The following is a 14016-nucleotide window of genomic DNA, read 5'->3' as shown; positions in this document are numbered from 1 at the left end:
AAGAAAAAATGATGTGGACGTCGAAGATGTCAAAAAATGAAGTTTATTACAGCATAGCAGTGGCAAGGTACACAAAGCACCTTGGGTTCACCGGCGTCACCCCGAACATACCCAATCCTAAACCTTTTATCCTGGTCTTAATGTAAATTAAGTTGCTCTTCTTGCAACAGCTGTGGTCTGTATGTTAATGAAATTGAGACACCCCATGGTCCCTAGTGTCCCACAGAAGGTTCTCTGTTATTCTTTCAAATAAGAACAGCCAAAGGTTAAAGTGATAAGATTGTTTGAAGTCCCTTTAATCAAGATGGTTCTCGATTGCCCTCTGTCATTCCCAAGCTATAGGTGACACCTGTGCCTCTGTGATACTATTTTCATATTACTGAGATTGGATGTAATCGTCTCTATATGATAATTAAGCTCTTTTAAGTGAAGGAACATTTTGATATATATATATTGGAGTTGAAGTGGTTTGGAACAGATCATAATTTCTTATAAGGCCTACTTTATTAGGATTTTTCTTTTTCTTTCTAGTGCTTTTATTGCAGTTCATCCACATACACTAATAAATGACTGAATTGTAAATTGCATAACTCAACTCAAATATTCGCTTATTAAGCCATTATGTTTGCAAAAAATGACGTATTTATTTAACAATTCTTTGGTCGTGTTAGAGGTTGCCACTGTGCTCTCCTGATTCTTAACAGGTTTTTGAATAATGTTTGCTAAGTTCTGTTTTATTATGCACATTGATAAACAAAATAACATGTGACTAAAAATATTAACTATTGAGTTGACATGCTAACAAACAGATTAGTTTAACTAACGTACAGTCGTCCCAGATCAGTTTTGGAAAAATACATTTGTGTGAAACCGATTGGCTTGTAAGTATATATTATTTTTCTCACAAAGAAAATGAGGACAGATGACTGAAAGATAGGTGTTATTTGTTTTATTTGAAAAATGTTGTTAATTTGATCAAATAAGTGTTATTGGCTTATGGATATTTTTTATTGAACACATACTATTATATATTATATTAAATATTTATATATTGTTTCATCTTATGCAAAATGAATATATAAATAGTAAACTGTATGATGTTAAATTCACTCAAACGGACATGATTGACACTAAAACACTTACAAAAATCTTAAAATTCAATAAACTTCTGAGAGTATACTTCAATGCCTACTTAAAACTAAGAAGTAGACTGAAAAATGCAATATAAAGAAAAACTGTGTAAACTAGTTGTGTGTATTCAAAGTTTACTGCTGTTACACTAAAGTACACTTAAAAGTCTACTTTTATAAACTAAAAAGCCAATTTAGTTCCAAAAAGTATTGAAATAGTACGTGTACAGTACAAGTACTAGGAAAATACATTTGTAAGGGCAAGCAAGCAAATATGTGTGTGTTTGAGTGTGTAGTTCATGTATGGTAGGGACAAAGTAAAACATTTAAAAGTAGAAAGTAGCTTAAAAATCATAATAATTATGTTTTTTGAAAATATATGTTTCACCATACAACATGTAAATCCTTTGTGTGTGTGTGTGTGTGTGTGTGTGTGTGTGTGTGTGTGTGTGTGTGTGTGTGTGTGTGTGTGTGTGTGTGTGTGTGTGTGTGTGTGTGTGTGTGTGTGTGTGTGTGTGTGTGTGTGTGTGTGTGTGTGTTTCTGTGACAAACAGTGACAAACATTTTTACTTCTTTACTTCTCTAAACTCCACACCACCAAAGACATAACCACAAACCCAGATCTAGGGGAAGAGATTGGCCAAAAGTTTTCCCAGAGGTAGAGTGGTTTTGTTGCAATTGACCTTTTTCACATTTCAGGGTTTCACAGAAGCAGAAGTCGTCACAGTTGGGTAAACTTCTGTAGCGGTGAATAAGAGACTACATTAAATATATTTTTTGTGTGTTATAATTTGCTCAAATAGCAAAAGAAGCTCCACAATAGTGTTTTCACAACTTTCAAAAAGAGTAAAAAAATTGTGAGGGATTGATAACAGCAGTCAGAAGACAGAAAGATGTCAATACCATCACTCCCACAGCCGCTGTATTAGAAACGCACCCTCACAACAGGGTTAACTAGTTTTCTGTAATATGATGCAAATATACTACAAAGTATAGTGTTATAAATGTATATACATTTTAAAAAATTAATTAAAAAAATATATAAAAAAGGATTTATGATGCTGATGACCGTTAAAACACGTCATCACAGTCTGTGAAAGGAGTCCATGAATGCATAAACTGGACCCTCACAGACGGTTTCAGTCACAAGATTGTGACTCACTAAAATTGTAGCTTTAAGGTGTACTTAATTCTGTAAGAATTATGGTTTTTTTCTAGTGCTTTTAATACAATTCAAGCACATCTTTTAGCTTATACATTACTATAGGATTGTCAAAAGAAAGTAAGTCCTTATTTATTTATTTTTTACTTAATGGTACCAGTCTACTTTTCTTTTATTAAGGGTCCCTTTTATTATCATCATTAATTTAGATTAAGGGTCATAACAGATGTAAGAAAAAATGAAGTGGACGTCGAAGATCTCAAAAATGAAGTTTATTACAGCATAGCAGTGGCAAGGTACACAAAGCACCTTGGATTCAGCGGAGTCATACAGAATGAAACTCATCCTCTCAGCTCAAACATTTATCCCCTATTTCGTTTGTCTTCCCCCTCTACATGTAAATGAAGCTCTGTTTTTAAGTGTAATTTAAGAATAACAGATTCGTCTTCCCTCTCAACATGAGGCTGAAACTCTGTCTTAAATGTAAATTGAGGATCTTTCCTCTGTGCCCACATCTTTGATGTTCTGTGAAATCCGAACAGCAAAAGGTTTTAGGTGATAAGATCTATCTGTAGTGGTCACATCTTTGATCTTCTGTTAAAACACAACGGTCAAATGTTTAAGGTGACAAGCTATTTGAAGTCCCTGTAATCAAGATGGTTGTTGGTTGCCCTCTGTGATACTATTTACATATTACTGAGATTGGATGTAATAGTCTCTATATGATAATTAAGCTCTTTTAAGTGAAGGAACATTTTGATATACCGTATTTTCCGCACTATAAGGCGCACTTAAAGGGTCATGAAACCCTAAACCAAATTTTCTGAGATTTTAACAGAGGTATGTGTGTTGAACACCATTGAAGACAATGTTAGCATCTGTTAGATTTAATAGTAGGGGGAAAATGGTTAAATTTTAGTTTTTTTCTGCTATTTTCGTCTTCCGGGTTTAAAATCTTCATCGTGTCCACGTCACAGGCAGTGACGTGGCAGAGCACTATAGTACTTTGATGACTCATCGGTGTCTCATAATTATTCATGTACTGAGTTTTCTTATCCAATGAGAAGACACTTTCTCTTAATTATTCATGACACCATGTGGAACTTTCCAATGACAGACATGTCAAACTGTGATATCGCGTAGTAGATGAGAGAGGCAATGATGGGACGCGCGTTTGTTTTCGTGGTGCAAAAGTTCCAGTGCATCTTTCCCCGCGATTCTGCCAGGGCTAGACTCCGGCCATCAACCACGGACACATCTAAACTATGTGTGTGTAGCAACCATTCAACTGGAGAATGGTGGACTTCGGCCTTGTACACCAATGCAGGTTTCGTCTTGCGAGTGATGCGGTCCCGAGGACTTTACTATCGCTTCAGAGGTGTGTGTGTGTGTGTGTGTGTGTGTGTGTGTGTGTGTGTGTGTGTGTGTGTGTGTGTGTGTGTGTGTGTGTCTAAAACGTAACCCTGACCGTTATGCATTTTGTTAAATAATCACTCGTTATTAAAATGTAGATATTTCGATAATACCTCAATTGTATGGAACGTATGCTTAGTTTGTGCAAATTTCTATGTCACTGTCCATCTTTATTATGTGGGTTTAGGGGGCGCGTAGATATAGGCTATGTACGGAACTTTTTTTTTTTTTTTTTTAAGCGGAAAATGTATTACTTTCAAATATATGCATTTATAGTGTGTATATAAACAAATTTTTATTTTATAATGACATAATTATACATGTAAATTTAATTGTTTTAAATACAATTATGATTACTGTAGTAGGCTAAATATGTAGCAGGGCATTCAGTTACTTTTGAAAAGGACAAAAATAAGGTGTCCGTGTATTTCATTAGATTGTAACTTTGCCAGCTATTAAAAAAATCTTGCATTTCCTCACGTTTTACCACTGATTTTTAGTGACAGTCGATATGCATGCATGGGCCACTGGCGATGACAGTTTCCCCCTCTCCCCTCTCCCCTGCCGTGTCATACCACACCCACTCCCCTACCTTCTTCTCACAGCCACCACGCCCAATTAAGTTGCATTTTTCAAAAAGATTGTGAGCTAGACTTGAGCTGAAAGAGGGGGGTTTCATGACCCTTTAAAAGCCGTTAATTTTTTCAAAAAACGACAGTGCGCCTTATAATCCGGAGCGCCTTATATATGGATCTGGCGCCTTATATTAATGTCTGTAAAACAACCGCTGACTTAAACCTTTTGTTTATACTTTCGCCTGGCACCGGAGCGCGAGCCTCCGCTGACTGCGTGCGCACCTCCCCAAACAGACGAGGCATTTATACTTGACGCAACTGTTTTGTTTTAGACTGAACACCAGACCATACAACTGATTCAGACGCGCAAACTGGGTGCCGGTGTGATGAGATGTACTAATGGTGCCTTCACGTGCTATGGTAATTATGGTAAATACCAAAAGCCGACGTGGAAAATGCACATGAACACCCCCTCATGTGGTATTTTCCACTGGGCAACTCGTAGAATATTTTGATGCACGAGTTGCCGAGATGAGATAACCTTTGACCTTTTCAAAATGGCGGAGAGCAACGCAAGAGTCGTGAATAAGCATTGCACACAACTAAACGTTTTTTGCAACTGTTAGCGGATAGTTTTTGTAGCCTATACAATGTTGTGTCATTAACAATTGTAATATAATGCGTTAACACTCAGTGTCAGTTTTAAAAATACCGTTATGGTTTGGTGTTACCTACCCAGAGCAGATGCTAGCTAGCAGTCAATAGGAGCCTCCTAGTAATGAGCGGTCAGGCAATTTACTCACGTGAATGTATTTTGTCTGTAGTGTACGCCAGCGACACCATGATTTACTGACTTAAGCAATCTAAAATTGTTTTAGCCAAATAACAGGTCTGGATCTGTGAGTCCAATTTTTTTTTACCTACATTACGACAACAAAAGCACTTGAACACAACACACTGGTAAATACCAGTTCACGAGTGGAAAATATCATCTTTTCCATAGCACGTGAAGGCACCATAATATCCGTCTGCTCGGGCAGATTCGTCTCAAAGTCGTGCATCTTCGGATGCGGAGGCGCGCGCGCTGTCACAATGACGTCATTTTGCCGCGCGCGCGCCTCCGCATCCGAAGATGCACGACTTTGAGCCGAATCTGCCCGAGCACGAGCAGACGGATATTAGTTTTTTATTACCTTCGCGCTCATGCGGACGCGTCGAGTATAAACAAGGTTTTACAGCTCAGCCACTTGTTTTTTCATATTTTTTTGCAAGTGGTAGATCTTGGTTTACATTTGGACTTTGGATGTGATCTTAGGCTTGAAAAGGTTGGTGACCACTGCATAACGCAAACCCAGTCAAACGTTTGACTGCAGTATCTTCTATTCTATGCGCCTTATAATCCGGTGCGCCCTATATATGAAAACAGTTCTAAAATAGGCCATTCATTGAAGGTGCGCCTTATAATCCGGTGCGCCTTATAGTGCGGAAAATACGGTATATATATTGGAGTGGAAGTTGGGAACAGACCATAATTTCTTATAGACCCTCCTTTGATGCTCTTGGCCCCAAGTAGCATCTCAACCACTCCCTTTTCGTAGATAACACCTCCCGAAACCTGGTGGGCAGGTGCCCCAGTGGCGGCGTAGCCCTGGCTTAGGTTGTTCCCTTATGGCCATCAGAGAATCTTACCCGTCTTCGGGATCTACGCCTCCTGCACACTGAGTTATGGCTCTACTTCACTTGAGCAAAATTATCATAGTTCGTGATAATGAAATGTTTTTTTTTTTTTTTTTTTTTTTATATATATATTTTTTTTATATATATACGAGGTAACCAAGAACCATCATATCCACTTAGAACATTCAATATTGATCATGGAATTATCTTCAATCTTACGTTTCAGCATGGAACACATACAGCATAACATAATGCACTGACCGATAATAAGAATGATACATACACAAACAGCAGTTTTAAAGGTAACATCCCAAAGTAAACCAGAATAGGCGATAGCTAAGTCTCCATCATGCATCTGTTTTGTCAGAACCTCATCTTTTCCTTTAAGGCCTTGTTGAGCTTTCACAATGTGGCTATCTTTCCTTTGCATCAATGACATTAACATATTGTTTAGTTTTGATAACTCAAATAATCAACAATCCAGAGACAATATAGTGTGTGTGTGTGTGTGCGTGTGTGCGTGTGTGCGTGTGTGCGCGTGTGTGTGTGTGTGTGTCATTTTGTGTCCATTTTCTCAGTGTGGACATCCTTTATCCACTTGTTTTCCCTCTATGTGGAAAAATTGCTGTCCGTAGTCTCTGAAATGGTTTGTCTCTGAAATCTCCTCTTGTTTCACTTCTCATTGTCCATTTTTTCCACTTGGAGCGCAAGTCCTTCTAGAAGAAGCAGTCACTGGTGTTGTTCGAGTCTGTGCCTCTTCATCAGTTCCATCCATCCCATGGTGGGTCTCAGGGTTTCTAGGTCTTTTAGGCCTGGAGTTCTGGATCTTGCAGGTCTGGAAATCTCTATTCTTTTCTTTTTCTTGAGAAAATCCCCCTGGCTCCACTTCCTTCTCGTCCTTCAAACGACCAGATCACCTTTCTCCAGGAGGTTACAAATTTCAGACAAACATCTCGATGCTTATATCTGAAACTATAATCAAAAGAAGAGGTTGCCCCCCTTTCTCCCACAACCATCTTTTCACATTCAAACATCAAAGTCACAGAAGTTTCATCTCAAAACATGTTAAAAATTATTTCTAAACATAATGTCATTAAAACATTTATTATACATTACAACTACATATCAATGCTAATAAAACATGTTTCATAAATCATAAAGAATCACCCCCCTTTTGATAGTAAACCTTTTTCTACAATGTGTTACTATCATAAAACTAATTCTAATTTGCATCAGCATTTGCTTGTGACTGAGCTACAGTCATGTTGCTGGTGCAGTGATATGTTTGACAAGGTGTGAATGACTTCTTTATTTCCTTCCAACAGTGCCAACTGGGTTTCTAAATTGCCTATTTTCTTAAGCAAACCACTATAGCCCATCTTTCTTTTGTGTGAAAAGTGACACTGTCTTGCCTTGTGTCCCATCTTTTCACAAGCAAAACAAACAACTTCCTGATCTTCCTTTCTTTTCTCCAAACAGTGCCTTGCAATGTGACCATCCTTTCCACATGCATGACAGACAAAGCTTTGAAGAGGTCTCTCACTGTCTTGACAATGTCTAGCAATATGACCAGCTTTTCCACATGCATAGCAAAGAATAACACCTTCTGAATTTATTCTTGCAAATCTCCTTGGTCTATGATGGAAACCATTAGACAATGTAGAACATTCTCTCTCGCCAAAGGCAGCAACTGGATGTCTAGATTTGGCAGCTTTCATTTGACTATTTGCATGAATATTATTGTTGTAAAACTGTGTCATTTTAGCAATAATGTCATTATATTCAGATAGTGGTGTCACATGCATTGTCACAGCAGACCGGGTGAGTTTGTCACATTTGTTAATCAAGGCAGACTTGAAAGTGACATCATTCTTAGTAATGTCCGGATTGCCACTGAAAGTTTTAAACATCTCCAATAATCGTTCTGAAAATGCTGCTGGATGCTCCCCTTTCCTCATGTGCATCTCAGATATTTTATCCCAATTAACTGACATCACACCTAAGACTTCAAGCAGTGCCTTTTTCCTCTCTGACTTATTAGCATTTCTGTCCTTTACTTTCTTAGTTAAGGCTCCAGACAAAGTGTCAGGCAGGCACATTCTTAACAAAACGCACGCATCACCATCAGTAAAATTGTAAACTTCAGTATATTCCTCCAAGTTTTTTAGAAAATCTAATGGATCTTGTTTGGCAGGATCAAATTTCCCAATATTCTTGATCACAGCATCTAGTTCAGTTGGATTAAATCCTCGGACTATGGTAGTGGTCATTGGTTCCTCCCTTCCTTCTCTAGCAGGCGTAGTCGTAATAGAATGAACTGGTGCCATCGGAAATCTAACTCTACAGTCAGAGTATTGGCTACTAAATGACTGAAAATCTTTTTCCCAACCCACAGCACTGTCTTCCTGCAAATCTGGCATCTCTGGAACTGGGTTACACAACGTGACACCTAACAATGTCTTACCAGGGTTTTTCTCTGTTGAGCCATTCTTTATCATAAACTGACAAGTCGCCTTCGCTTCCTCCAAATTTTTAGACAATGTTTCCACAGATGATTTAAGCATACTATTGTTAGTTCTAAGAAGTGAAATCTCATTCTGCATCTTGATCTTTTCTTCTTTCCATATCGTTTCACTAGCCAGGTAATTTTTTGTAGAAATTACCCCAACACTGAGTCGCTCATTTTCAGCCTCTAACTCATCTACTCTCCTCCTAGTTTACATTTACATTTACATTTACATTTATTCATTTAGCTGACGCTTATATCCGAAGCGACTTACAATTGCTATATATGTCAGAGGTCGCACGCCTCTGGTGCAACTAGGGGTTAAGTGTCTTGCTCAGGGACACATTGGTGTCTCAAAGTGGATTCGAACCCGGGTCTCTCACACCAAAGGCATGTCTTATCCATTGCGCCACCACCACCTCCTAGTTACTTTGTATGAAGCAAAAAGTGCTTGAAGCGCATTAGCAATTTTCCCATTTTTGTTCTTAGGCATTTTGGGATAATTTTCAAACTTAGAGATAGATTCTCTATTCCGTCAAACATTCCCTGAGAACCGTGTTTAGCGATATATTTAACAATAATTTCTTCCATTTTCAAAAGTCTTATCAAGCTTTAAAATATCTCGTGATCTAATAGTTATTCACAAAGTCTGATTTAAATGACTACACGTTATCTAGTTCCTTTAAGATATCTGTTAGTCTAATTATTCACAGCTCCAGTACTTCGGACACAAATGATCAAAATAGCCACACTACCTGAGGCTTCTAAACTTAACCACAGTCACAATCCATTGGTCCTTAAATTTCGTTACGCAAAACAGTTAAGAAATGCAACACTGTCACAGTACGTCGGACAAAACCACACCATGTCTGGTTTTATGTTATATTCTTAAAACAACTTGGCCACAGTACGTCAGGCTTAAACAATATCAAAAAAATTAAAACTGTCACAGTACGTCGGACACAACCACACTACGTCGGGTTTTTATGTTATTTTCTTAAAACAGCTTGCTTATCAGTACTTCGGGTTCAAACTATATTTATGAATTTTAAAACAATGCCACAGTACATCGGGCAAAACCACACTGCTTCGGGTTCTTTGTTTTAAACTTCACAAAGTCACGGCACATCAGACTCACTAGTCTAGCCTATGCTATAACACACAATAGTTGTGAAATAATTCTGTGACCACACTGCGTCAGGTCTATTCAATTACTTTAGAATTTCCTCAGAATTATTACAACTTCACAATCGGTTTCAAGTACGTTAGAAACATACACATTTGTTTCAGTTACTTTAGAAACAACCAATCTGAAATAACTCTGTCACCACACTACTTCGGGTTTATTCAATTACTTTAGAATCTTAACAGAATTATAACAGACCAACACCAAATTTCAGTTACTTTAGAAACTTTACACTTAAGCACTTTGTTTCAATTACTTTAGAAACAACAATTCCAATACAAGTTTGTCACCACACTGCTTCGGGCTTATTCAGTTATGTTAGAATCTTAAACAAAATTGTACGGAATAGGCTTAAAACTCCTCCTGCTAATACTGAATAGAAACCAAATTTGATCTCTTCTGTCCTTAATTTTTCTTTTCTAAATTTTTTTTAAACCGAGGAATTCCTTGACAAAAACAGCATAAATGAAAGAAAACAGCTTTTTCTTACCTTTTCCCTTTTTTGTTGGAAATCCGTCGACTGGGTCTGGCTCGCCAATGTAAGAAAAAAATGAAGTGGACGTCGAAGATCTCAAAAATGAAGTTTATTACAGCATAGCAGTGGCAAGGTACACAAAGCACCTTGGATTCAGCGGAGTCATACAGAATGAAACTCATCCTCTCAGCTCAAACATTTATCCCCTATTTCGTTTGTCTTCCCCCTCTACATGTAAATGAAGCTCTGTTTTTAAGTGTAATTTAAGAATAACAGATTCGTCTTCCCTCTCAACATGAGGCTGAAACTCTGTCTTAAATGTAAATTGAGGATCTTTCCTCTGTGCCCACATCTTTGATGCTAGTTATGCTAGTAGTTTTTCCTGTGGTATGAAAGTACTTAAAGTGTGTTTTAAGTAATAAATGGAAAGCAAAGTTACACTTGCTGATCCGAAAAATGATCCGATCCGTGACTCAAAAAACATAATATGATACTAAGTTCTGAACCGTGAGTTTTGTGATCTGTTGCACCACTAATTATTTTCGGTGACACTTTATTTTGATGGTCCCTTTTGAACATTCAGTTGACTATAAGTAACGTTACACCTACATCTCTACTAACTCTAAGTGTTAGTACAGTAGACTGGTAGGGTTAGGGTTAGAATAATTTGACATGTAGTTGCAAAGTTACTTGGTCAACAGAATGTTCAAAAAGGACGATCAAAATAAAGTGTTGTTTTTGCATCGGTAAGTATTGTAGCCAATCACAGACATGTTGAGAATGCGAATGCAACAGCCAATCTCTTACTTATAACCAACAGAGTATAATGACGAAGTAAATAAGAGGTTCATTGTTTGCTTTCTGTAACCCATTCATAATTTGAATAAAGTTTTATTGTTCATGCTGCCAAGTACACACTTCAAAATGTCGGGAGTCACAACTGTATTAAAACGAGAGACTGAATCTCAAAAGTGCGATGTTTACCAACGGACGAGACGAAAAAATGAGGTCAAAACAGATTGTTATTTTGTGTGATGTTGAGTCAGGCCATCAGTATGTGCTATTAATTAGAGAATTTGTCTTTTATTGACTTTTATTGAACAGTTAAGAAAACAATAAACATACTGTACATAATAAAATGTCATCACAATCTTAAGTTGTGTGTCACTCAAAAAGTAAAACAGCATTTTGGTCATCTGTTTTTATATAAGCTTCATACTGTCATAAGTCAACGCTTCCTTCCAACGCATTTATTATGACCATGAAAAGAACTGTTTCATAATAATGAAAACATTCTGTATGAAAAGAACTGTTGTCTCACATGCAAATTTGTACTTGTGAATCCTTTGTTGTGATCTTATTGGCTGGTATAGATTCTGTAGGTGTGTTCAAAAGATTGCTTAAAAACATGAATGCTGATCTTGAACTTTGCAGAAGTGCTCTAAAGCTGTGAGCAGTCCTTCTCTCCTTTACTGCAATGAAGACTGTTGTGTTCACTTTGCTGGTTGTGGCTGTGGGTATGTAGATCTCTCTTATTAGTAATTATTCATGACAATTGATGTTTATGCCTACACTGATAGATATTATAGATAGTCTTTATCATTAATATTAATAAAAGAACAATTTATTTTTCAATAAAGTTTACAGCACAGGGGATAAAATCATTGGAGGTTATGAATGTCCGCCCCACTCCCAGCCCTGGCAAGTGTACCTTACGGATGGGTGTAACTGGTGTGGAGGATCTTTGATTAACAGAAGATGGGTTGTGTCTGCAGCTCACTGCAGGTTCAAGTGAGTATATAACCTCCCTTTTTAACCTGTATTTTTTAAAAACATGTTAAAGCTACTTTACCATCAAACTACCTTTTCCCTAAAGAGTTCCCTTTTAAGGAATCGATTAGCAACAGGTTGTTATTGTTTACCATTTCTGAATGTGTATTAAAAAAATCATAATTTCTAAAGAAAAAGAAAGGCTGTCAAAAAAAGTTACACATTATGTACTATAATAAAGATGAGAGTAGGTCAGTCTACCAACCATTGGCATCCAGCTCTAATTTTGAATATTTTAGTTTTGAAACAAATTTACATTTGTGTACAGTATGTAAATATGCCTCTTTTCTGACTTCAATAAATAATCAAAATTTGTATTATTATTAAGCATACTAATGCAGGATTTTTATTGTCTGTAATTGTCTTGCCATAACCATTATGTCTCTTAGACTAGGTAAAACCTATTTAAGACTATATAAAGACCTGATATGTAGGTAGGCAATATTCTGATACACATTATATCAATGTCAGGCTTCTGGGTAGATGAAGTAGGAGGCAAACTCGCAGATGAAGTAATCCAAGGTTTTAATTCACAATCTCACAAAAACAAGGAAGCGCTCAGGCAAAGAAAGCCTAACATAAAACATTGACCGACACTGAACAAGGCAAAACTCAGGGTTTAAATACAAGGGAGAACAGATCAGGGAAACAAGACACAGCTGACAAGACTAACGAGAAACCAGGTGATACAAATTAACTAATGAGGGTAACCATGGAAACCAAGGAGTGGCGGGAAAACAGAACAAAGGAAAACATGTGACCAGTGACAAAAACACTCAGAACAGAAACGTGACAATCAAGGCTGAGTAAAATTCTTTCTTTTTCAAATAGACGCCAACTCGTCATCCACCTGGGAAAGCACAACGTGTCTGTTACTGAAGGCACAGAGCAGCGGATCGATGCAGAGAAGGAGATTCGTCATCCAAACTATAATGAGCAGACTCTTAACAATGATATCATGCTGATCAAGCTGAGAAAGCCTGCCATCTTCAACAAGTATGTGAAGCCGATCCGTCTGGCAACCAGCTGCTCTTCTGCAGGGGAGCAGTGCTTGGTTTCTGGATGGGGCAAAACTGGAGGTGAGATGGCTGAATAATTAAAATCTTCTTAAACTTTTATATAATATGGTCAGGCATTAAAACATGCATTCATTCATTAGATATGTAAAAGATGACAACTTTTAGCACTGTTCATATTCTTTTTCCAGTTCACACTGCTTCTGTCCTGCAGTGTTTGAATTTGCCTGTACTCTCAAGTGCGCAGTGTAGGGGAGCATATGGTGCACAAATAACTGAAAACATGTTCTGCGCTGGATTCATGGAGGGAGGCAAAGACTCGTGTCAGGTATGTTATTGACTCAGTCTTCCTCTTTATAGGAGTTTAAAATTTTTATTCAAACCACAATTTTGTCCTTTTCATTTTCCAATTTTCTTCTCAGGGGGATTCTGGTGGCCCTGTGGTGTGCAAGAGGAGACTGAAAGGTGTTGTATCCTGGGGTGAAGGCTGTGCTAAACCAGGCTTTCCTGGGGTTTATACTGAGGTGTGTCGATACACTGACTGGATCAAATCCGTCATAGCTAATAACTAGCTCTTTGTTCAGCTTGGTTGGCTAATTTTCTGTAATTAAATTCAGTTTGAAATGTGTATCTGTTTCTATCTTTTATTTTTATTATTATATAGACATTGTTTTTAAGCATTTTTTAATCAGTTGCTCCCCACCCCTTACACTGTGCTGCTACAGCAGAATGGCAAAATTAAGTACCCCATCATATGGGTCTGCAATGTCAAATGGAAAACATTCAAAGCCTCAGAGTATCGACAACAAGGCCATCAGAAGATGTAAGTTCTTACATACAGTAGCTAGTCGACTAAAATTCCTATTACAATGTTAGAATGTTATGACTAAAGGTTTAGCAGACAGTCAATCACATCTGTTGCCTCATATGCACATGCTTTCTATAGTCACAGAAACACTGTGTTGACAGTATAGACTGTTTCAGCGAGGGGAAAAATGTCAAATAGTGACTAAAAACACGACAATTGTAGAAGTGACCGTTTCATT

The 14016-nt window shown here is 37.5% G+C and overlaps 1 protein-coding gene across 1 annotated transcript; it reads left to right on the top strand.

Moving 5' to 3' along the window:
• The first annotated feature begins 11558 nt into the window (after positions 1 to 11558).
• LOC309508464 (trypsin-2-like) lies at positions 11559 to 13598 on the top strand. The gene is made up of 5 exons (XM_082183108.1): positions 11559 to 11641; positions 11765 to 11915; positions 12786 to 13033; positions 13162 to 13298; positions 13393 to 13598. Exons 1-5 carry the CDS (start codon positions 11602 to 11604, stop codon positions 13540 to 13542), a joined length of 726 nt encoding a protein of 241 aa, XP_082039234.1. The 5' UTR covers positions 11559 to 11601; the 3' UTR covers positions 13543 to 13598.
• The last annotated feature ends 418 nt before the right edge of the window (positions 13599 to 14016 follow it).

The sequence above is a fragment of the Leuciscus leuciscus genome (assembly GCF_965113295.1).
Source record: "Leuciscus leuciscus genome assembly, chromosome: 10".
NCBI lineage: Eukaryota > Metazoa > Chordata > Actinopteri > Cypriniformes > Leuciscidae > Leuciscus > Leuciscus leuciscus.
Note: the sequence above shows the minus strand (reverse complement) of the source record. Positions and strands in the feature narration are given on the sequence as shown.

Coding starts and splice junctions, on each gene's coding strand:
- LOC309508464 (XM_082183108.1), top strand. CDS start 11,602: ATGAAGACTGTTGTGTTCACTTTGCTGGTTGTGGCTGTGG. Junction 11,642..11,764: donor TTTGCTGGTTGTGGCTGTGG/GTATGTAGATCT, acceptor TTTTCAATAAAG/TTTACAGCACAGGGGATAAA. Junction 13,034..13,161: donor TGGATGGGGCAAAACTGGAG/GTGAGATGGCTG, acceptor TTCTTTTTCCAG/TTCACACTGCTTCTGTCCTG.